At 44.5% G+C, this 26,211-nt stretch overlaps 2 protein-coding genes across 2 annotated transcripts; both read right to left on the bottom strand.

The window, feature by feature from the left end:
* Nucleotides 1–227: 227 nt before the first annotated feature.
* On the bottom strand, nt 228–4,538 carry wipf1b (WAS/WASL interacting protein family, member 1b; the record flags this gene model as incomplete). Its single annotated transcript, XM_079229378.1, has 8 exons — nt 228–280; nt 786–899; nt 1,691–1,921; nt 2,364–2,464; nt 2,768–3,494; nt 3,585–3,740; nt 4,219–4,348; nt 4,485–4,538. The coding sequence occupies 8 exons, from the start codon at nt 4,536–4,538 to the stop codon at nt 228–230; spliced, it is 1,566 nt and encodes a 521-aa protein (XP_079085504.1).
* Nucleotides 4,539–21,982: 17,444 nt separating this feature from the next.
* ciao2b (cytosolic iron-sulfur assembly component 2B) lies at nt 21,983–25,933 on the bottom strand. The gene is made up of 5 exons (XM_079229789.1): nt 25,734–25,933; nt 25,054–25,133; nt 24,740–24,865; nt 22,365–22,410; nt 21,983–22,263 (listed from the first exon to the last, which is right to left on the bottom strand). Exons 1-5 carry the CDS (start codon nt 25,858–25,860, stop codon nt 22,163–22,165), a joined length of 480 nt encoding a protein of 159 aa, XP_079085915.1. The 5' UTR covers nt 25,861–25,933; the 3' UTR covers nt 21,983–22,162.
* Nucleotides 25,934–26,211: the final 278 nt, after the last annotated feature.

Below are 26,211 nucleotides of genomic sequence, written 5' to 3'. Positions count from 1 at the left end.
GCTTAAAGAACAGCAGGTGACTCCTGCAACCGCTCCAACATTTTACTCGTACCGAAAGAGGAAGTTCAAAAATACGGGATTGATGGGTGAAGAAGTTCTGAGTCACTTGAGAACGGATCCGGTCATCGGAGGGGTTCTTGCATGAGGCCCGGAGAGAGAGAGAGAGAGAGAGAGAGAGAGAGAGAGAGAAAGTTGTCCCAGGGGTTGTGTTTGCTGCCACCTCTTCTTCACCTCAGTACAGGAGGAAGAGGAGGAGCTCCTCTCTCCTTTTTACCAGAACCTGAAAGAAGAAAAGAACACGGAGGAGTTAATGTCTTTCCTCGGCCACTCAGAGGAGATTTAGTCATCCTCCACCAGGGGGCACTGTTTCACAGAGCAGCTGTATTTACCTCAGCGGGTATGAATGATGGGGCTCTTGTTCTTAGTTCATAAATGTTGGAGATACAAGTTTTGTTTGTGTGTGTGCTAGTGGGCGTGTTTATCATGTCTTGTGGGGACATGAATCTGGTTACACAGACACATTGTGAGGACACTCCTTCATTTTTGTTTTAATGTACGTCCCATAATGTAAATAAGAACCTTTTAGGGTGAAGACTTGGTCTAAGGCTAGGGTTCAGGACTAGGCTGGTAGCAGTTATGGTAGGGTTAGGATAAGTCTCCAGGAAACTGTAAGTACTGTAAGTCCCCGAAAGTTATGAAAACACGACTGTGTGTGTGTGTGTGTGTGTGTGTGTGTGTGTGTGTGTGTGTGTGTGTGTGTGTGTGTGTGTGTGTGTGTGTCTGACCTCTGCTGTCCGTCTTGCCGATCATGCTGGGGTAGGTCTTCTGGAAGGGCACGTAGGGCTCCGGAGGCGGGAGGTCCGACACCGGGTGGAACGTGAAGCGACACTCCCACTCGTCTGTTTTTAAGAAGAGACGGAGGTCAACAAAACTCCCATGATGCACCATTCTGATTTTACAGCGACAAAGATAAATAACATGAATAAAAGGTCAATAGGCTACTCTGGTAACGGGAGTGAACCGGTGCAGAGAAACTTGGAGAGAACTCAGTTGAAGAAGTTGGGGAACTTTTCTGATAATGTAACATATTTATTTTTGTGTAAAATTTAAAACATCTCTCGCATTCCAATGCAACACTCTAAAAGTTAATGTCATTTCAAGATTTAAAAAAAAAGTGTATTATGTGAAAGCTGCATGTTATTCCAAAAGACGTAAAAAAAAAAACAGGAATACAAAATCAATTCCGTTACAACTTCCTACTGAATAAACAGATTTCAGTCAGTAAGTTACAAGTTTGACCCCCAGCACCTCAACGAGTATTAGTGTCTAAAATCACAGAATATTGTGAACTCAGAAATGATTCCAACTCGTGAGATTCTCTTTTATCCGCCGCCTTGCCCATCAAACCGTGTTCAATGGGATAAAAACAACAGCGGCGAGGCCAGCGGGTTCCTCTGCCAGCCGAACGTCTGAACTCATGAGGTAAAAACAACACAGAGGGAAACTATTCTGTTATAGAAACTGGGAGGAATTAAATAAAAAAAGACCCCGACAAGGCAGAGAGTTTATCATCGGCCTGCAGAGTTACCGTTAAATACGACCTCTGGTCCACGTTACTCTCTACTGGTGAATTACAGACGTATTTTAAGTCATACTCTCCATTCCCCACACAGTCTGTGTCTTTACTCACCCTGGATCTGGTTGTGGTGAGAGTTCTGGAAGCCGTTACCCATGGGTGCTGGTGGAGGAGGAGGAGGGGTCCCTCCGAGACCCGGCCGGTCCGGAGGGAGGGGGGGCCGCCCGCCCGGTCCCCCGCGGGGGGGCTCCGGGCCCGGCCGGCCAATAGGAGACGGAGCGGGCGATGACCTCACGCTGCTTCCGCCCACCCTGCGACCCGAGGGAGGAGTGGGAGGAAGAGGCCCTTCGGAGGAAGGAATATGTCGACTGATTAGAGCAGTGGTTCTCAAACTGTGGGGCGCGACCCTCTAGTGGGGCGCGGAGGTATTAAACAAAAAATACAAGCCACAAAAGGTAATTATTTTGCCAAATATTAATTATTTTTTTGCACAGAGAGAACTTTATTTGCATTGTTTAGTTTTTGTCTGATGGAGCGATCTGGTTTACTTGAAAAGGGAATTTACATTTTCTTTATTCTATTATTTGAAAAAGCACAGATGGAGGAGTCACAAAAAGTTGTTTCAATAAATTTCAGCATGGACCATTTTGTTAGAATATTGTTGCCCCAACAAAATTGGCCTGAATTTTGAACTAAACCAATGGTACCAATGGATTAGAGCAAGTCTTTTTCACAGCAGTAACCCGTTGTTGCTCAATCAATCAATCGATCGATCATGGCTGTTCACCTGGGCGTGTGGACGACTGGTTCCTTCCCAGAGATGGCGGTCTCTCGATCGGTGGAGGAGGGAGAGGTACAGACCGACCGTGAGGCGGAGCTGGACCATGGCTGGTGAGGAGAAACAGAATATTACACATATTTATTATATATAAAAAACAGTTTGTGCGGTAAAAAGAGAAATAAACATAAAACAAGCAGTCGACTTGCAGCCATCTTTACCATAAATCTATTTCTGTCTGTATTTAAAAAGGAGGGGGAAGGGGTCTTTAGGGGCAGAAAGCGGGTCAACCTTGCTTGTAAATGTCACAAAGAAGTGGTGGACGCCATCTTGTTAAGCAGATCTCACTACAGGAAGTTGAGGAGTGAAAAGGGGTGGAGCTAAAATGCAAAGAAAAAAAGCTTCACCAGTACCTGTTGAGTGACAGGTTCCTCTGGGGCAGACGAGGGGTGCCGTGGTCGTCCCCTCCAGCCGGGGAGGGCGGAATAGGCGGGGGGCCCGGTCGGCCCGGCGGGAGAGGGGGCGCACCCCCACCCACCGTGGGCCGGGAGGAGGAAGAGGAGGAGGAGGAAGAGGGAGGCTTGGAGTTGACAGAGGGCGGAGGAGGCGGGACATCGCGCGGCATAGACGGGCGATGTCCGCCCATCGGCGGCGGTGGGGGTCGGTCGTCGGGAAGCGGAGGCCGCCCGCCGGGAGTCGGCGGAAAGGAGGGTCTGCTGCTGTTTGGGGGAGGAGGGGGAGGGGCGGAGAACCCTGGTCTCGGCCCGGCTGAAGAGCCTCCGGGTGTCGGGGGGAGCGGCCCGTGCCGCCCCGGAGGGAGACTCGGAGTCGGAGGGGCGGAGGACGAGCCGGGCCGGAAGCCGCCGGGGAGCGACGGCGGGAGCAGACCCCCGCGGGGCTGGGAGCCCTGGTTGGGCCGAGGGGTGTTGGGCACGGGGGGCGGGGGGCCTCCGGGAGTGTCCTGTCTGGAGAGGCCCGGCCGGCCCTTGGGAAGGTCGGGGACGCCGCCGCCGCTCCGGCCGCCAGCAGGGGCTGCTGGGAGTTTAGGCGGCCCGGTGGAGCCGCCGCCCCCACCGAAGGGGGTGGGGCCACTGGAGCGACCGCCTGGGGGGAGAACGGGCCCTCGGCTGGGCCCCGAGTCTGGAGGAGAGGAAAGGATGAAGTGAACAAATGTCGGAGGCGCTTTGGGGATTTCCATTATTTTTATCATTCAAAGTAAACATAAATTACCATTTTTACCACCGTTTCCTGCAGACCTCAGTTTTGGCATCCCACCTGCAAATAGGCCTCCTAAAGCAGGAGAAGCCCCACCACCAAAACCTCCACCACCTCCACCTCCACCTCCTCCTCCTCCTCCTCCTCCTCCACCTCCACCACCTTTAGGTTCTAAGGAGATAAACAAAATATATTAAATCATTTGTTGCACTGTATTTATAGTGTATGTTATATACATGAACACACATTCCTATAAATAAAAAAAAATAAAATAAAAAGTGGACGAAAATAAATAATAATACATTAGAAATGTCGACCATGTCTCGGTAATGGTATAAACATCTGTATACGGTCACAGACGCCATCCTTCAGTCAGAGTTTAAATACTTAAAAAGGTGCACAATACGGGACCGGGTGAATTTAAATAGTTTAAATTGAGCTCAGCGCACCGCATGGCCCTGAAACCAGCGAGCGCTCACCGCATCCTGTGTGAAAACGTTTAAATGGGGAAGAGTTCATGAGAGGCTTCCACCTGAGGACTTAAGTCTTTTTGGTGGCTGTTTAGACCAAACAAAAAGTCTTCGCTGAGATTCCTGAATCACCACACAGGCCACCTTTCCTCTCCGCTGTAGAAAAGAAGCTGACTTACTGTCCAGTAAGGGTCCACTGCGGTCCACTGTGACGGTTTTCTTTAATCTGGTTCCTTTAGAGATATCGGTCAGCAGCGCCGTCCTGCCATGCTGCTCTGTGCGGTTCAGACTCGGCTTCTCTGTGTTGGCCTGGAACACAAAACACTGAATTAAAAAAGGCAGCGAGCGGAGAGAGCGCTCCTGTCATGACGCGATTCATCCACTAGGCGTCTCTGCTGAGCAGCGTCTGATCTGACTGGCAGAGAGACGGAAAAGATAAACTTACAGAGGCGAAGGTGGGAGGAGGGCCGGGGGGAGGTGGGGGAGGAGGGGCCGGCATCTTCCTTTCTCCACTTCACTCAGTGTGCACTGGACGCTGCACCCTGGAGGACACACACACACACACACACACACACACATTAATGAAACAGTTTAGTCCTGATTGATCCTCTATAAGACGACAACGAGACCCTCAGAGAGAAGATGGAGCCACCGGGTCGGGTTCTGGTGAAACCAGATGACATCATGCAGGTTCAAAGGACCCTGGCGCTCAGAGACACTACCACTTTAGTCCACAGGGGGCGACAGAAACAACACAAACTTAAAGTTCCTCGTAGTAACGTTAAATAAAATAGAACAAACTGGAGACTGGGATCCTTTAACAGTTCTAGCGTGTCCCACAAAACACACACAACAAAAAGCTTCTGATGGTTCTGACACCATTCAGTCTGCACTAAATATACCACGATACGATCAAAACGGTGTCCACGTGAATGTGAGAACCATCAATGTGGTCACAAAAGTTAATTTCAACTTCAATTTCCTTTAACGTGTCTTTGTGAGAACTGCTTTGCTCAGTATATAAACGTACGTGTTGTGGGGTTTTTTCTTGCTTGACGGGGATCTCCACTCATCACACGCAACACTTCAGGACTTTCCAGCTTCTGCAAGAGTCAAGATGTCGTCGAGTGGCGACCCTTGAGAAAACGTACAGCGTCAAGCGATGCAATCGCTCCAATCAGCTGATAATGAGCTCACGGGCAACGACAGGAACTTGCATGTTGAGTTCCTTAAAACCACAACAACAACAAAAACACACTGCATGTGTTTAGATCGGCGTCACGAGGACAGACGCCCTTTTCTCCTACCACACAGTGCATTGGTGCAACGTGCAGGGCAGGAAAGATGCTGCACAGCCAGCATTTAACAGCCCCAAAAATATAAAAATACAGTCTGGTAAACTCCATTACCGCCGTGAGTCAGACGCAGCACTTCCCCATTCTGAGCTCTGTGGTCTGGTACAAAGAATAGATATTTAGGGACTTCTCCATTACTAATTTTACTAAACGGGTTGAGATTGAAAGCTTTAAAAGGGCATCAAAGAAACACATGAACATGGTAGAATAGAAACAAATGCATTGGTGAACCTGTCAATCATAATTCTCTCACTCGGAAAAGACCACTAGACGCTTTACGTGGGTTCAGGAGTTCAGGGTAAACGCCATGAAACATATATGAAGCATATCATTTTCACACGTTTAAATTCACACCAAAGTCTGCTGCACACAGCTCGGCCTCGGCCTCGGTCACGCACACGCACACACACACACACACACACACACACACACACACGATCCTCGGAGGGGCTCTCACTTCCTGTATGCTGCTGACAAACAGGAAGTCACCACGCGGCTCCAGCGCAGCAGCAATCCGGCTGCCAGGATGATGATGATGAGGATGATGATGATGATGAGGCCGCTACATCATTTTGACGTTCTCCTCCTCCGTCTCACTTTCTTTCTCTCAGCCTTTCATCGTTCTCCTCTCAATGCATTTGTGTTATCTCTCTCCCTCTCTCTCTCTCCCCCCCTCTCTCTCTCTCCCCCTCTCTCCCTCCCTCCTTCTGCTCGCTCTCTTCATCTACTGCATCCCTCCATCTCTACCCAGTGAACTTTACTTTATCATCTGATCTCAGTGGCTCCTGCGTGGTTCGCACCTTCAACGTCTCAAACCGAAAACAGCCATTGAGATTTTTTTTGGTCTTTCAAAATCGTAAGCCGTTTTAAAACAACAGAAGAAGTGAGCAGAAGTGAGACGTCAACTCAGAACATCCAAGTACAACCTGGTTCTTTAACAAAGGACATTTTGTTGAGGTCAAGCCTCATAACATTGGCGAAAGTATCATAGTAACAACACATTTACTTCAAAGTGTTTAAAGAACTATCATGAGGAAGATGCTGAGAGCTACTCTTTGTGTGTCGTAGAGTAAATATAACCAGATATGAACTCAAGGTAGTTTGATTAAAACAGTGGTTAAATATTGTAAAACAACAATTCCTTGCATATAATCCGGTTCTGGAGCCACTGAGAGGTGGTTACACCTGCTTAACGTTAGCATGTTAGCACGTGAAGCATCTGCAAACCCGAATACAGAATGTCCTACATCATCATCATAATAATAATTCATGGCCCAGTTCAATAAGGTTTTTTTTTTTTTAAAGATAAGCCGTTTACATTTATCCTTAATATGTCTATAATTTCCCAGCGTGGCCCGTGATGGAGGGAAGCCACAGGAGATCAGCTCCACGCTGAGCGAGGGCCGGGAAACAGGACGGAGGAATGTGTTTAGAGAGAGACTCACATTTTAACATGTAATGCTAGAAATACTGTTATTGTGGATTCTCTACTGATTTTTATTACCGTTTTACTGTAAAATGAAATGTTTACTATGTGTGCACTTTACCTGCTGCTGTAATCCTGCAATTTCCCCACTGCAGGACTAATAAAGGATATTATTATCTCTTATCTTATCTTAGCTTCATGCTGCTGAGGATATAAGGTTGAACGTTTTGAGGTTAGACTTTCTCAGGAAACATGTCGGGGCTTCATGTGGAGAGAAACCGTTGAAATATATCTAAATAATCTAAATAAATCAAAGTGATCGCATCACGAGTCAGAGCTTCCGGTTTGTTTACTTTGTGTGAAGCAACAACCCAGAGAGGAAAGTCAATGCAACTATTTGCATTTGCGAACCAGCGAATATAAAACTCAAGCGATGAGAACCACGAAGACTCAATCTAACGCTAAAATGAATCATCCCCTGGTGGGTGAGGTTTTGGCTGAAGACGACAAACTTTACAGGAAAACGACAGAAACGTCTGCAGAAAAGATGGCTGCTGTGCAGATTTAAACGATTTAAAGCCACATGCTGTTGCGCTGGTTTGACCTCCGTGGCTTTGCAGCGAGGCTACTCACTGAAGTCCTGGACGAGACGTGTTAAAAGTCAAGAGTGGCTCTTCACAGATCTGCTCCCATGTTGACTTTAACTCAGATGAAACGACACTGAAGCAAAGAGGCGACTGTCGTGGAGAAAGAAAGAGAAACGCCCCGCTTGGTTTCGTGTGTGTGACGGTTTTCATTTTCACACTTCACAACTAGTCCACCACCAGATGACTAGAGGACGAGAAACGGAGTATTTTTATTCGTCGCTCGGTGCAAAACGTGCCGATGAGAGCGAAGCGGCTCGGAGGGAAAGCAGAGAAAACATCAGCTTCCGCCGGAGGAAACCGGCCCGTGTGTTGAAATCTAATACGCACTGCACAACTTCTCCCCTTCAGCATCTCTCACACACACACACACACACACACAGCCTAATATTAGCTTAGCATGCACAATGCCTCCATTGACGGACAGAGAAAGAGAGAGAGTGTAGTATAGGGAGACATGAGGGTGAGGATCCTTTGAAGTGACACACACACACACACACACACACACACACACACACACACACACACACACACACACACACACAGCGCTCGCACATGTTTCAGTTTACAAACGGCCATAAAAAGGCGTCTTCATCCGGCCCGAGCCTCCTCGTGCTCCTCCAGCTCACCGTGTTCACACTGAGAGCAACACACACACACACACACACACACACACACACACACACACACACACACACACACACACACACACACACACACACACACACACACACACACACACACACACTTTGGTGGCTTAGTAAAATAAGAACAATAATCATAATGTGGTGCATCATGGAAACCTCCCATCACCTTTTGACTTAACCGTAAGGTTACAGAAGCCACAAGACGATCATTCCAATGCGATCGTTAACGGCCGACTCCTCTGGAGAGCAACAAGAGACACAATTCATTTAATTTAATTTAATAATTCATCGTGTTGCAAAGTGAAGCATGTGACTGTGAGCATGAGGTCGGGGGAAAACGACAATTCTAGACATTTTTGAACGAAGACCAGGGAAGAAATAAAATGTGTCGGCTGTGCAGGAACAGTGCTGAGTGGCTAAGCTAACATCCTGTGGCACACACACTAACACACACTCAGATGTGGCTCTACTTTTACCTTTTGAACATTCTTAAAAAAAAAAAATTAATGCTGAATTCATTTTGTGACGGAAACGTCTTCTGGAGAAAAGCCTGCATTAACAATGACTCTGTGTGTGTGTGTGTGTGTGTGTGTGTGTGTGTGTGTGTGTGTGTGTGTGTGTGTGTGTGTGTTTTTTCTCTCTTAACATGTGTGCCGTGTTTTTATTGGATTGTTTTCTGCTGACTTCTGCTGGTCGTTATTTCACGTTGTATTTTTCTAAATGATCTCCTCTTAGTTTTCTTTTATGTTCCTGTTTGTGTTTCCTCCTCAAGTTAAAAACAGTCTGTGGCTTCTTGACTTCTGACACATTGCTGATGTTGTCATCATCTGGATTATTTTTTCTTGCGTGTGCAAAAAACATAAATATACTAAAACAAACTAAAACACTTGTTTGTGTCAATCTGCACAAAAAGGTGAATTATTTCTGTTATTTCACTCTCACCGTCAGTAATGCTGATTATTTACAATGAAATTAGCCGGTTATATATATATATATATATATATATATATATATATAAAATACACTGTGACCAATCAAATCAGAGCTAATATCTCTGATGTAGAGATGTTGGGTAACAACAGACCTTCACAAAAAACACACCAACCAATTGACAACTAAAACTACAGAATACGTTATTTACTCGAGAGTGGTACTGATCAGTCAGCTGTCCTTGACCTCTGACCTTCCTGGAGGGTCGAGAGGGCGGGATTAGAAGGCCGGGGGTCCATGAGAGAACCAGAGAGAACACGCTAGACTTTAACAATATAAATCCAATAGTTCTGCAAACTGTTTGCCAATGAAAGAAGCAGTATTAGCTCTAAAAGCCACTAATACACATACACACACACACACACACACACACACACACACACACACACACACACACACACACGGCTGGTGGCTCTGATGAAATGCAGCTATTCATATCTCATCAAGTCTTTTTTTTTTAAACACATAACTTCTTCATAAATACTTTGCATTCCTGTGACTTTTGCCACCAAAGAAGAAGAACCGTCACCACTCACTCAGTCTGTGTCCATAGAAGAAGAGCAGGCCGTTCAGAAGAAGAAGCTCCGCCGTTCAAGAGCCGCCGCGCACAGCTGGAAGCAGAGGAAAGAGGAAGATCGGCTTTTAAAACAATATGCAGCGAGGAGGACTTCTTGATTCCTCTTCCTCTAAACTGACATCTCACATTTTGAGTAAGTTGAAGTCCCACTTCAACTTACTCAAAGCGTATATACAGCACATGCACACTTCCTCTCTTTCAGTTCCCCACCTGGAGGAGGAAGGAGGAGGAGGGGGGTTATATTGGGGGAATATTAATCCAGAATTCATAATTCAGGAAGCGGTGCTGCAAAATCTAAAAACTACATTCAGTAAATGTTTGCGTCCGTTTTAGTTAAACTTCTGTGCAGTATGAACATGCATAACTGTGTTTGCATGTCAAAACTATGCATCAACATTTACTCTAAAGTAAACACGTTATTTGCTTTGAACGGTGCCGACATCAACCGGCCCAGACGGTAATAAATCCACGGCTGTTTTTAAATGTTGTATTTAATCCCAATCAGACCAGTTTTCTGTGTGTTTCTGTGTGTGCATCAATTCCATTGATTCCTATTCAAACGGTTCATATACTTTGGAATTAAAATCACTTCCTCAAAATGCATTCTGAAGTATATCATCATAAAAGACCTTCACACAAACAAAAACACGTCATTATAAAATGGAGAACGGCTTCCAGTTAACTGAAGGTGAAGTGATCGCAGCGCCAGAGGCTGCTGGACGACGGAGTTAGCGTGTAGCTCCATGGCAGCCACTTCCTGTGCTTTCACTGTCACACTTCCTGCCTCGCAGCGCACAGTCAGCGGCCGCGCTTCAATACTCTCTCCCTCTCTCCTCTCTCTCTCGTCTCCTCTTTCCAGCCAACTGGAGGCGCTTCTTGAAGAGGCACCTTGGTTTTCTCTCCTTCGGCCCAGCTGGTTTGCTTTACCAGGCTTCAGTGAGGAGGAAGGAGCTACTACACACTGTGCAGTGAGCTACTACACACTATGAGCTACTACACACTGTGCAGTGAGCTACTACACACTATGAGCTACTACACACTGTGCAGTGAGCTACTACACACTATGAGCTACTACACACTGTGCAGTGAGCTACTACACACTATGCAGTGAGCTACTACACACTATGAGCTACTACACACTATGAGCTACTACACACTATGCAGTGAGCTACTACACACTATGCAGTGAGCTACTACACACTATGAGCTACTACACACTATGAGCTACTACACACTATGAGCTACTACACACTGTGCAGTGAGCTACTACACACTGTGCAGTGAGCTACTACACACTATGCAGTGAGCTACTACACACTATGAGCTACGACACACTATGAGCTACGACACACTATGAGCTACTACACACTATGCAGTGAGCTACTACACACTATGCAGTGAGCTACTACACACTATGAGCTACTACACACTGTGCAGTGAGCTACTACACACTATGAGCTACTACACACTGTGCAGTGAGCTACTACACACTATGAGCTACTACACACTGTGCAGTGAGCTACTACACACTATGAGCTACTACACACTGTGCAGTGAGCTACTACACACAATGAGCTACTACACACAATGAGCTACTTCACACAATGAGCTACTTCACACAATGAGCTACTACACACAATGAGCTACTACACACTGTGCAGTGAGCTACTACACACTATGAGCTACTACACACAATGAGCTACTACACACTATGCAGTGAGCTACTACACACTATGAGCTACTACACACAATGAGCTACTACACACAATGAGCTACTACACACAATGAGCTACTACACACTGTGCAGTGAGCTACTACACACTATGCAGTGAGCTACTACACACTATGCAGTGAGCTACTACACACTATGAGCTACTACACACTATGAGCTACTACACACTATGCAGTGAACTACTACACACTATGAGCTACTACACACTATGAGCTACTACACACTATGCAGTGAGCTACTACACACTATGAGCTACGACACACTATGAGCTACGACACACTATGAGCTACGACACACTATGAGCTACTACACACTGTGCAGTGAGCTACTACACACTATGCAGTGAGCTACTACACACTATGCAGTGAGCTACTACACACTATGAGCTACTACACACTGTGCAGTGAGCTACTACACACTATGAGCTACTACACACTGTGCAGTGAGCTACTACACACTATGAGCTACTACACACTGTGCAGTGAGCTACTACACACTATGAGCTACTACACACTGTGCAGTGAGCTACTACACACAATGAGCTACTACACACAATGAGCTACTTCACACAATGAGCTACTTCACACAATGAGCTACTACACACAATGAGCTACTACACACTGTGCAGTGAGCTACTACACACTATGAGCTACTACACACAATGAGCTACTACACACTATGCAGTGAGCTACTACACACTATGAGCTACTACACACAATGAGCTACTACACACAATGAGCTACTACACACAATGAGCTACTACACACTGTGCAGTGAGCTACTACACACTATGCAGTGAGCTACTACACACTATGAGCTACTACACACTATGAGCTACTACACACTATGCAGTGAGCTACTACACACTATGAGCTACTAACACACTATGAGCTACTACACACTATGAGCTACTACACACTGTGCAGTGAGCTACTACACACTATGAGCTACTACACACTGTGCAGTGAGCTACTACACACTATGAGCTACTACACACTATGCAGTGAGCTACTACACACTATGCAGTGAGCTAGTACACACTGTGCAGTGAGCTACTACACACTGTGCAGTGAGCTACTACACACTATGCAGTGAGCTAGTACACACTGTGCAGTGAGCTACTACACACTGTGCAGTGAGCTACTACACACTATGCAGTGAGCTACTACACACAATGAGCTACTACACACAATGAGCTACTACACACAATGAGCTACTACACACTGTGCAGTGAGCTACTACACACTATGCAGTGAGCTACTACACACTATGCAGTGAGCTACTACACACTGTGCAGTGAGCTACTACACACTGTGCAGTGAGCTACTACACACTATGAGCTACTACACACTGTGCAGTGAGCTACTACACACTGTGCAGTGAGCTACTACACACTATGCAGTGAGCTACTACACACTATGCAGTGAGCTACTACACACTATGAGCTACTACACACTATGAGCTACTACACACTATGCAGTGAGCTACTACACACTATGAGCTACTACACACTATGAGCTACTACACACTATGAGCTACTACACACTGTGCAGTGAGCTACTACACACTATGAGCTACTACACACTGTGCAGTGAGCTACTACACACTATGAGCTACTACACACTATGAGTTACTACACACTATGCAGTGAGCTACTACACACTGTGCAGTGAGCTACTACACACTATGAGCTACTACACACAATGAGCTACTACACACTATGCAGTGAGCTACTACACACAATGAGCTACTACACACAATGAGCTACTACACACAATGAGCTACTACACACTGTGCAGTGAGCTACTACACACTATGCAGTGAGCTACTACACACTATGAGCTACTACACACTATGAGCTACTACACACTATGCAGTGAGCTACTACACACTATGAGCTACTAACACACTATGAGCTACTACACACTATGAGCTACTACACACTGTGCAGTGAGCTACTACACACTATGAGCTACTACACACTGTGCAGTGAGCTACTACACACTATGAGCTACTACACACTATGCAGTGAGCTACTACACACTATGCAGTGAGCTAGTACACACTGTGCAGTGAGCTACTACACACTGTGCAGTGAGCTACTACACACTATGCAGTGAGCTAGTACACACTGTGCAGTGAGCTACTACACACTGTGCAGTGAGCTACTACACACTATGCAGTGAGCTACTACACACAATGAGCTACTACACACAATGAGCTACTACACACAATGAGCTACTACACACTGTGCAGTGAGCTACTACACACTATGCAGTGAGCTACTACACACTATGCAGTGAGCTACTACACACTGTGCAGTGAGCTACTACACACTGTGCAGTGAGCTACTACACACTATGAGCTACTACACACTGTGCAGTGAGCTACTACACACTATGCAGTGAGCTACTACACACTATGCAGTGAGCTACTACACACTATGAGCTACTACACACTATGAGCTACTACACACTATGCAGTGAGCTACTACACACTATGAGCTACTACACACTATGAGCTACTACACACTATGAGCTACTACACACTGTGCAGTGAGCTACTACACACTATGAGCTACTACACACTGTGCAGTGAGCTACTACACACTATGAGCTACTACACACTATGAGTTACTACACACTATGCAGTGAGCTAGTACACACTATGCAGTGAGCAAGTACACACTATGCAGTGAGCTACTACACACTGTGCAGTGAGCTACTACACACTGTGCAGTGAGCTACTACACACTATGCAGCGAGCTACTACACACTATGCAGTGAGCTACTACACACTATGAGCTACTACACACTGTGCAGTGAGCTACTACACACTGTGCAGTGAGCTACTACACACTATGCAGTGAGCTACTACACACTATGCAGTGAGCTACTACACACTATGAGCTACTACACACTATGAGCTACTACACACTATGCAGTGAGCTACTACACACTATGAGCTACTACACACTATGAGCTACTACACACTATGAGCTACTACACACTGTGCAGTGAGCTACTACACACTATGAGCTACTACACACTGTGCAGTGAGCTACTACACACTATGAGCTACTACACACTATGAGTTACTACACACTATGCAGTGAGCTAGTACACACTATGCAGTGAGCAAGTACACACTATGCAGTGAGCTACTACACACTGTGCAGTGAGCTACTACACACTGTGCAGTGAGCTACTACACACTATGCAGCGAGCTACTACACACTATGCAGTGAGCTACTACACACTGTGCAGTGAGCTAGTACACACTATGAGCTACTACACACTGTGCAGTGAGCTAGTACACACTATGAGCTACTACACACTGTGCAGTGAGCTACTACACACTGTGCAGTGAGCTACTACACACTGTGCAGTGAGCTACTACACACTGTGCAGTGAGCTACTACACACTATGAGCTAATACACACTATGCAGTGAGCTACTACACACTATGAGCTACTACACACTATGCAGTGAGCTACTACACACTATGAGCTAATACACACTATGCAGTGAGCTACTACACACTATGAGCTACTACACACTATGCAGTGAGCTACTATACACTATGAGCTACTACACACTGTGCAGTGAGCTAGTACACACTATGAGCTACTACACACTGTGCAGTGAGCTACTACACACTATGAGCTAATACACACTATGCAGTGAGCTACTACACACTGTGAGCTAATACACACTATGCAGTGAGCTACTACACACTATGCAGTGAGCTACTACACACTATGAGCTAATACACACTATGCAGTGAGCTACTACACACTATGAGCTAATACACACTATGCAGTGAGCTACTACACACTGTGCAGTGAGCTACTACACACTATGAGCTAATACACACTATGCAGTGAGCTACTACACACTATGAGCTAATACACACTATGCAGTGAGCTACTACACACTATGAGCTAATACACACTATGCAGTGAGCTACTACACACTATGAGCTAATACACACTATGCAGTGAGCTACTACACACTGTGCAGTGAGCTACTACACACTATGAGCTACTACACACTATGCAGTGAGCTACTACACACTGTTAAACCAGCAGCCTTGACATTAAACTAAAGTGCAACAGGAAGTTTGTGGGACTCCATAAATAAAAAAGCCACAGAGAGCCTCTTCAATGTCGACTGGTGAAAATGACACAAACACAAACTAAATAACTAAACCTGAAAAAGGTTAAAAAATTCTGGATTGTTTTCCAAATTGCTTATTATGAAAAATTGGTCTTTCGTCCACAAAAAAAGGCCCTGTTTAGTTTCAACACGACAGCCCAGTTTAATTCTGTTGACTTGACAAATTAACGGAAACAGCTTCAACTAAAATACAACGGCGAGCAGCTATCAGAGTCTTCAGCGACTATTTTCTCTCTCTCCTTTTTTGCTGAAATGCAGTTCTTTTTTGGTCCGTGATGATCGGGCCACATTACACCATTTCGCTGTTACGTTTATGAATCAGCCATTCAGGCTGCAACCACAGTACATTAATCAATAAGTCAGCTTATTTGGGGAAATCTGCTCCGTTACTTTCTAGCAGAGTTAGATGACTTCACACTTTGAGTTTGTAAGGGGAAAAAAACTAAACGGGATATGACGTGTTAATTAGGGATGTTAAGAGGTGTTTAGTTACATTTATACAGAGCCAGGCTAGCTGCACCCCCTTTCCAGTCTTTGTGCTAAGCTACGCTAACTGTCCGCTGGCTTTAGCGTCTTAAATAACGGACACTATCTTCTAATCTAACGCTCCACCAGAAAGCACAGAGGTGAATTTCCCCTCAGCAAGAGCCTGACGTCACTCTTGTGTGTCTTTGGGGAAGCAGAAGGTCACGTTCAGAGGCGCTGCAGACGGTAGCCGCCCCCGAAAACGTTGAGGCATCAGTTGCAAACGCGGAATCACTATGTTCTGTGGGCAAGGGTAAAAATATCCAGTGTCGTTGCATCTCAGCGCGATTCATTTCAACACCGTTTTATCAAAACTGCAGCCGGTGGTGTTGCGTCTCAATAGTTTCTACATTTCCTCTCAACAGAGTCTGTGCAGCAATCATGTCGTCAACGTCACGTGTTTCTCTGCGTTTATCTCACCGCGGAACCCGGAATGTGGAGCTCCACAACATCAACAACACGGATCCAAATGAATAACAGTCCTTGGATTCAGAGGCCGAGCCGCTAGGAAGAGGAGGCCAAAGGCAAGGAGACGAGAAGAGAATTGATATGCACCCCCCCTCCCTCTTCCTCATCCCCATCCTGTCATCATGTCACACAGTCACATGAACGTTAGCGCGGCTCGCCTGCGGGCCAGTCAGTTTTTGTGATCACACATCACACCACACATGACTCATATACCGTCGGCCCAGCAGAGCCGCCACGAAATGTCCTTCCAACGCCTCGGCTGTGAGGAAACCGACTCTGAAAAGTTGAACTCGGATGCCAAGACACACAGTCATTTTACTGTGTTAATATTTAAGATTTCCTCTGGCTGTACCGGCAGCTTTTTTACCTCAGTCTATATACAAATAATACAAAGGTTCTGGGACAAAACAAATTAAATGTAGCTTGTTCATGTGGTTTCAGAAATGCAGTGTTGGTGGAGGGGATCAAAATGAGCAACTAAAAAAACACATTCTTCTGCCGCATGTGTGCTTAAATCACGGCCGTCGGACGTCTTTGACGCGTTGCACTCGCGACACATGAGGCACGTGGTCGTGAGTTTGCGTCGGCCAGACGGAGGGATGCCAGGATCACATGATGCCTCACGCAGGAAACAGAGGGAGCGCAGGGCTGCGACCCACATGCTGCAAAAGCACACTTAAAAAAGGTGAGGCATTGGGATCCCTGAATGCGTCGTAAAGGAACACGATGAGCTGGAGAGCCGTGTGGCTGCGTGGAGACGTGGCCGAGCCCCTCACTTCCTCAGCCTCGTCCCACTGCAGCGCTTGAGGAATGCCAAGAACTCACGAGCTGCACTGAGCTAAAACTAGTTCTGTGAGAACGCACACGACCAGAGGCAACATGCTCACGTAAAAAAACAGAAAGAAAGAAAAGGTTGTACAACCAAGAACACCTCAAACTTCTTCTTTTCTTATGAAACCTTAACATGAACCCGTGAGATCCAAGACGAGCAGCATTCTGCACAGAGACGTTAGTCCCAAATATATGAAGTATAACATATAACAGTCTGCTTATTGTTCTGAAATGACTCCATGAAGTCAACTCACAGTGACTGTCACACGACACCACAGAGGAGCACCAGTGCAGCGTCCGTGACGAGGGACGTTTTGTGGCCCGACAGGTCTATGATTTCTATTCTCATTGTTGAGAAATTCAACGTGTCAAAAATAGGGACGGCAAACAAGTGCACCCCAAAATAAATATGTACTGTAAAATATTTGTTGCACGGGTGATGTTTAAAATTCAGCCGTCCAAGCAGAATCGAGAAGGTCATTCTAGAGACGATGGACTCGCTTGTTAAGGGGACCCACAATGCAACACTGCAATGCTGAGGGGACCAGTGGATCCAGGCCCGGGTCCAGAAAACCAACTTTCAAAAACAACGAGCAGCCGGTTCCTCGCTGGATTCATTTCTGAGGGATCAGTGAAGGACGTGGCAGCAGCTGCAAAATTCCAGACAAGTCTATGGAAGAAGACCCCAAGGTCGTGTTCCTCCGGCCAGAGAGGAGCTGGAGCCCCGGCACTCTGGGCTGATGCGCACAATACGACTGTCAATCAACTAAATCAATACTTTGGTTTTGGGCGAGTATTTTCCTTGTCCAATTTAGCAACTGGAGAATTATTGTTTTTTAGAACAAATTCTACAAACTGGTTATGAAAATAGTAGTTTTTTTATTAAATAGTTGACAACTAATCGATTCATTATTTCAAGATCGATCACAAATAAAAATAAAACTGTAATAAAGGTGAAGAAAATGAGTAATAAAAGTGTCTGTGTGTGACCTGATATAGATGATAGTGTTCGGCTACATTATGATGTGAGATGTAGCTTTGTGTTGCTACATTATGATGTGATATGTAGCTTTATGTTGCTACATTATGATGTGATATGTAGCTTTATGTTTGATACATTATGATTTGAGATGTAGCTTCATGTTGCTACATTATGATGTGAGGTGTAGCTTTGTGTTGATACATTATGATGTGATATGTAGCTTTATGTTGCTACATTATGATGTGATATGTAGCTTTATGTTTGATACATTATGGTGTGATATGTAGCTTTATGTTTGATACATTATGATGTGAGATGTAGCTTTATGTTTGATACATTATGATGTGATATGTAGCTTTATGTTTGATACATTATGATGTGATATGTAGCTTTATGTTTGATACATTATGATGTGATATGTAGCTTTATGTTTGATACATTATGATGTGAGATGTAGCTTTATGTTTGATACATTATGATGTGATATGTAGCTTTATGTTGCTACATTATGATGTGAGATGTAGCTTTATGTTTGATACATTATGATGTGAGATGTAGCTTTATGTTTGATACATTATGATGTGATATGTAGCTTTATGTTGCTACATTATGATGTGAGATGTAGCTTTGTGTTGCTACATTATGATGTGATATGTAGCTTTATGTTGCTACATTATGATGTGATATGTAGCTTTATGTTGCTACATTATGATTTGAGATGTAGCTTTATGTTGCTACATTATGATGTGATATGTAGCTTTATGTTTGATACATTATGATGTGATATGTAGCTTTATGTTTGATACATTATGATGAGCAGGATATCGCTACCAGAAAGAATATTCCTATCGATCTAAGGAGTCTCATTTCAAGAAGACCGGTGTGCTACATGACTGCATCTCCCACATATATATATATATATATATTTTTTTTGTTTTGTTGTTCCTGTTGCAGAATGGGCTCTCTCTCGCTATATATATATATATATATATATATATATATATATATATATATATATATATATATATATATATATATATATATATATATATATATATATATGACACAGAGCCCATTCTGCAACAAAAAAGGAGAACTCTTCAAAACAAGACGTGTGCACTTGCACAATATCAAGAGTCACTGGGGACCAACACGAGGAGCGAGGCGGCCTATCGGTGTGCAAGCAGCTCTCCGTGAACTAAATGTTTACAGAAGCATCTCGGCCTCCGTGTGTGCGTGTGTGTGTGTGTGTGTGTGTGTGTGTGTGTGTGTATGCAGGTGCATGGATGCGAGCGCTTTGGAGCCAAATGGCATTCTATCAAAAGGGCTGCGAACACACACACACAATCAGATATACACTCACACACCTTTATTTTCCATCTGACTTCACACCACCTAATGATGTGAATGATAAGTCCAACTAAAGTCAAGAGCGTGAGTGTGTCTCTCTCTCTCTGCAGCAGCTCTTTTGGCACCAAAGAAAACACACACACACACACACACACACACACACACACACACACAAACGCATGCGGTATGTTCATCTTGACTACATGTGATAAGCTGCAGCTTCACATGAGGATAAACACAGGGTGTAAAAAAAGAAAACAGTTAATACAAGACTCACATTGGCCCTTAACGTCACCATCATCATCATCATCATCTGTGGGAGGAAGAAAAAGGACAAACCTTGGCTCGCTGCCCAAACCCCTGGACCAGTTCCTATCAGCCGACTAAAGGCCGCTTAAGACGGCAGAGAGCAGCCCCGCGCCTCCCTCCCTGCTGGAGGAACTCCCGAGCTGCTTTCTGCAAGATGACAACTTCTGCTTTTTGGTGTTTTTTTCTCTCGCTTGTAAAACCCGAAACTCGGGTCTCACGGTTTCCGCTCCACTGAAGCTATTTTTTCCCCCCACAAAACACACACGCACGCGCACAAACACAAAAAGTCGGGACTCAAACTTTCCAGAAAATAAATAATATAAATTGCTCAACGTACCTGTGTGAGACTGAAACGCGGAGCACGGTTAGTAATCTCCCATCGACCGTCAATATGCTGCGGTTGGTGTTGAGGAGGTCTGAGCAGCCAATCCAGAAGTCTGCAGGAGAGGACTGGCGCGCGAGGAGGGGGGCGGGGCAAAGATGCTGGCTCCGCCCAGAGCCATATGTAGGCGGGGTCGCGTGGAGTCTATCCAGCTGCAACGACGCGCATTTAAAAGGAAATAAGACCATTAATAATATACAAAATCTTTCTTTTTTTCACACAGCTTTAAAATATGTTAAACATTTAACTACATATATATATTTAGGTCGTCGTCCCGAGCCGGATACTTGTTCCTCTTCCCCGTTCCGCATGCGTGTTTCGGTTGACTCAACCCGGCCATGCACGGCTCTGGCCTCGGCTCATGCAGCTGTGCCGGCTGGGTCTCTTATCCAGGGTTTTAGCAGTGATGCAATGTTTCCAGATGTGGAGCTCGAGAAAAAAAGAGTAAAAGACAATCTTCAGGCTGTTAGTTGAGCCTTAGGAACAACAGTTATTTACCCACCACTCACATCGTCTTAAAAGGTCTGTTTGATTGTGTTTAACTGTCTCATACTGAATTATTATTAAAGTAGAATTTATAAGAGGGTTATTTCATGGATTTGATGTCAGTGCCTGCCAACAATCATTTAATGTGTGCATTTGGAGCAGAGTGGCACCAAATATCATGCTCAGAGTCAAGATTAAAAGTGTGATTACATAACCATTTTTGCAAAATCTTATATTTTATTTCCTATAATAAAGGCTCCACAATAAATGCTCCACAATAAATATACGTATTTGGCAGAAATGTAAGTCCAAAGTTACTTAGAATAAGTAACTGTAACATTTTCAAAAATGTATTAAAGGTGACACTTTAGAGAATTAACATTTACTCTCTCCTTCCCCTCGTCTAACTCCACGTGGGTTGAAGCAGTATTACTTGTATTATTTGTGTGAGCCCTTTGTGAGCTTGTCTGGTTGAGTGACTTAATAAAAAGAACAGCTGCTAATGACTGTGCTGTGGTTTGTTTTGTCTCCTGATGGGCATAGACTTCTCATCATCAGCCTCCTGCACGGGATCTACAGGGAAAGGATGAGGACGCCCCCTGCTGGACGAACACGGACAATAACATGTTTCATTGCATATAGTTCCTACAGATGTTTCACAAAACTATTCACATTATAAAAACATTTAGTTGAGTCAAACCCTCTCTGACAAGACTTATTGCATCACCTTGAACTTGATATCACAAATTAAACTGGATTTCCCTGAAGACAGCTCTTGGCATGCACATAGATAAATAAGATTGTGTGTGTGTGTATATATATATATATACATATATTATTATATATATATATATATATATATATATATATATATACATATATTATTATATATATATATATATATATATATATATATATATATATATATATATACACACACACACATACATACATACATATATATACACACACAAACATATATATATATACTGTATACACATATATAACACAAACATATATTTGTATGGAAAAAACACACAAACATCATCATTGTTGAATTTAAATGTCCATCTTTAATAAAATATCAAAAGCATCAACATTATGTACAGGTAGAGGTTGTTTGCCACTGAAGTCCCACGTCTCTGTTGTCAAAGACCAGAGTGAAACGTGATTGGCCGACAGCAGAAGAAGACAGAGCCGATTGGCCGCTCAGATTCCCCAGGTGGGGGTCAGGCCCCGGTTCACCCCCGGGTGGGAGTCAGACACTGGTTGACCACCTCCAGCAGCGAGGAGTTCTCCAGCGCCGCTGCAACCCGCTCTTTGTCCGCCAGCTGTTTGTTCACTACACAACACAAAACCACAACAACACAAAACCAGGAGAGAAGCGGTGTGATGACTCGTGGAAACATGATCCAACATCCCCTCCATTGACGTCTTATTTACCTGCTTCCTCTGAGGCGTGCGTCCCGGGAGTGATGTGCACATCGATCTGAGAGGAAGTGGAACAAATCAAACACTCACACCACTTATCCCACACGGCATGTCGTTCATATAGAGTAACTCAACGTGCATCCATAGCACACACACACACACACACACACACACACACACACACACACACACACAGTATGTCGTTTATATAGAGTAACTCAACGTGCATCCATAGCACACACACACACACACACACACACACACACACACACACACACACACACAGTATGTCGTTTATATAGAGTAACTCAACGTGCATCCATAGCACACACACACACACACACACACACACACTGTATGTCGTTTATATAGAGTAACTCAACGTGCATCCATAGCACACACACACACACAGTATGTCGTTTATATAGAGTAACTCAACGTGCATCCATAGCACGCACGCACACACACACACACACACACACACACACACACACACACACACACACACACACACACACACACACACACACACACACACACACACACACACACTGTATGTCGTTTATATAGAGTAACTCAACGTGCATCCATAGCACGCACGCACGCACACACACACACACACACACACACACACACACACGGCATGTCGTTTATATAGAGTAACTCAACGTGCATCCATAGCACACACACACACACACACAGTATGTCGTTTATATAGAGTAACTCAACGTGCATCCATAGCGCACACACACACACACACACACACACACACACACACACAGTATGTCGTTTATATAGAGTAACTCAACGTGCATCCATAGCACACACACACACACACAGTATGTCGTTTATATAGAGTAACTCAACGTGCATCCATAGCACACACACACACACACACACAGTATGTCGTTTATATAGAGTAACTCAACGTGCATCCATAGCACACACACACACACACACACACACACACACACAGTATGTCGTTTATATAGAGTAACTCAACGTGCATCCATAGCACACACACACACACACACACACACACTGTATGTCGTTTATATAGAGTAACTCAACGTGCATCCATAGCACGCACACACACACACACACACACACTGTATGTCGTTTATATAGAGTAACTCAACGTGCATCCATAGCACACACACACACACACTGTATGTCGTTCATATAGAGTAACTCAACGTGCATCCATAGCACACACACACACACACACACACAGTATGTCGTTTATATAGAGTAACTCAACGTGCATCCATAGCACACACACACACACACACACACACACACAGTATGTCGTTTATATAGAGTAACTCAACGTGCATCCATAGCACACACACACACACACACTGTATGTTGTTTATATAGAGTAACTCACTGTGCATCCATAGCGCGTGCGCACACACACACACACACACACACACACACACACACACTGTATGTTGTTTATAGAGTAACTCAACGTGCATCCATAGCACACACACACACACAGTATGTTGTTTATATAGAGTAACTCAACGTGCATCCATAGCACACACACACACACACACACACACGGCATGTCATTTATATAGAGTAACTCAACGTGCACACACACACACACACAGCATGTTGTTTATATAGAGTAACTCAACGTGCACACACACACAAACACACACAAACATACACACACATACACACACAGCATGTTGTTTATATAGAGTAACTCAACGTGCACACACACACGCACTGCATGTTGTTTATATAGAGTAACTCAACGTGCATCCATAACACACACACACACACACACACACACACACACACACACACACACACACACTGTATGTTGTTTATAGAGTAACTCAACGTGCATCCATAGCACACACACACACACACACGGCATGTCATTTATATAGAGTAACTCAACGTGCACACACACACACACACACACACACACACACACACACACATCATGTCGTTTATATAGAGTAACTCAACGTGCACACACACACACAAACACACACACACACGTCATTTATATAGAGTAACTCAACGTGCACACACACACGCACTGCATGTTGTTTATATAGAGTAACTCAACGTGCATCCATAACACACACACACACACACACACACACACACACACACACACACACACAGTATGTTGTTAACATGAAATAACTAACTGTCCATCCATAGTACCAACACACACAGACACACACTTATTTCTCACACATACACATTTTACACACACATACTTATTTTCACACACACACACACTATTTTATTTGTGACCACACACTTAAAACATCCAGTAACACTAAACCTGTCTACCAACAACACGCTGGTCAAAACGTCTCTCACACACACACACACGCACACGCACACACACATACTTTGAACCTCTCTGGCAGGGAGCGCAGCAGCTTGACTTTGATTGACAGGCCGATGAGCGTGGCCATGCTGCAGTGGGGGATTGTGGGCGTGAACTCGATGCCCACTTTGCTCTCTGCGTCATCGACCTGAAGAACAAAAGAACAATCACATAGAAACAAACAAAAAGAAGAACATACGGAAAGATATTAACCTCTATTAAAAATTACATTTCAGTTAAATTTCTTTTGATTGTTATGACTTTTTTTTCCCAAAAGACAATGAGATTGAGTAAAGGTTTGCGTGCAGGATGACCCTGAGGTAAAGGAGGCGGTACCTTGACCCGGTCCTGCTCCACCACGTTGAGCTCCTCCAGAGACAGAGGGTGCTCCGGGTCGTTGATGGACCGGATCAGATGTACCGCTAGTTAAAGAACAAATAAATACAACACAACCTCTGCCTCCATGTCAGTATTATTATGATGCATTATGGGTAACATTCACACTATTACAATGCTTTGTTTGTAAAAAATAAAGTTATAATTGTAATTATACATTTACTAGTACAGGAAAATGAGTCACTCTTACTCTTGCGCATCATGTTCTTCTACTAAAGTACCTGTACCGGTATCTGTTTGTTTGTTTACCATATTTGTTATTGTACACGTTTATATTTTTAAATGATGTCTCATGTTATTGCACTGTGTTTTTGTATTTAAGTCAAATCCCTTGTTTGTGTAACGTACTTGGCAATAAACAGTTGTGATAACCTAAATATTAATAAATACATATAACATAACAATAACAATAATTAGGAGCAATACTTATTAATACATGTTGTCACTCATTTGAATGCATAATGCAGCTGTATTTCTTTCACCATTGATCCCCATATATTTGTATATTTGTGGTAAAAGTCAAAGTACTTTCTCCACAGTGTTTCACCAGGTAACATTACGTGTAACACGCGCACACGTGCACACGGCAGGTGAATAATAAACCAGTCAAAACAGGATATCGAAGATCTCTCTGTCGTCGATGGGGTCGTGCACGTCCTCGTCCTCGTCGTTCGACGTCAGCTTCCGGTCCCCGGACCGCTGGAAGATCATCGGGTTCGCGTTCTCCAGCTGGGTTCCCCCGGACATGTCGAGGCGGTTATTTAGTCCCCGTGAAACACTGGAGTCTTTAGAGGAGAACCAGCCGAGCTACGCGACACCACGACTACCGGAAAGCGAGCGTTTGCTGAAACGACGGAACGCGATAGAGTCCAAAAGCGCGAAAGAGGGAAAGTCTTAAAGTGACAGTGCACCCTTTACGGTCCTTCCTCGAAAGAGATGACATGCGCAGTGGAGGGAGAAGGAGCCTCACTTAGAGGTAATATAAGCGAAATGTTCTTCTTGAAAAATGTAAAGTACTCATTTTACAATATGACCCATTTCATAATACTGTAGGCTGTATCATTTTATGCACTGTATGTTTCATATAGGCTTATATTT

The sequence above is a fragment of the Taurulus bubalis genome, assembly GCF_910589615.1.
Source record: "Taurulus bubalis genome assembly, chromosome: 14".
Lineage (NCBI taxonomy): Eukaryota > Metazoa > Chordata > Actinopteri > Perciformes > Cottidae > Taurulus > Taurulus bubalis.
Note: the sequence above shows the minus strand (reverse complement) of the source record. Positions and strands in the feature narration are given on the sequence as shown.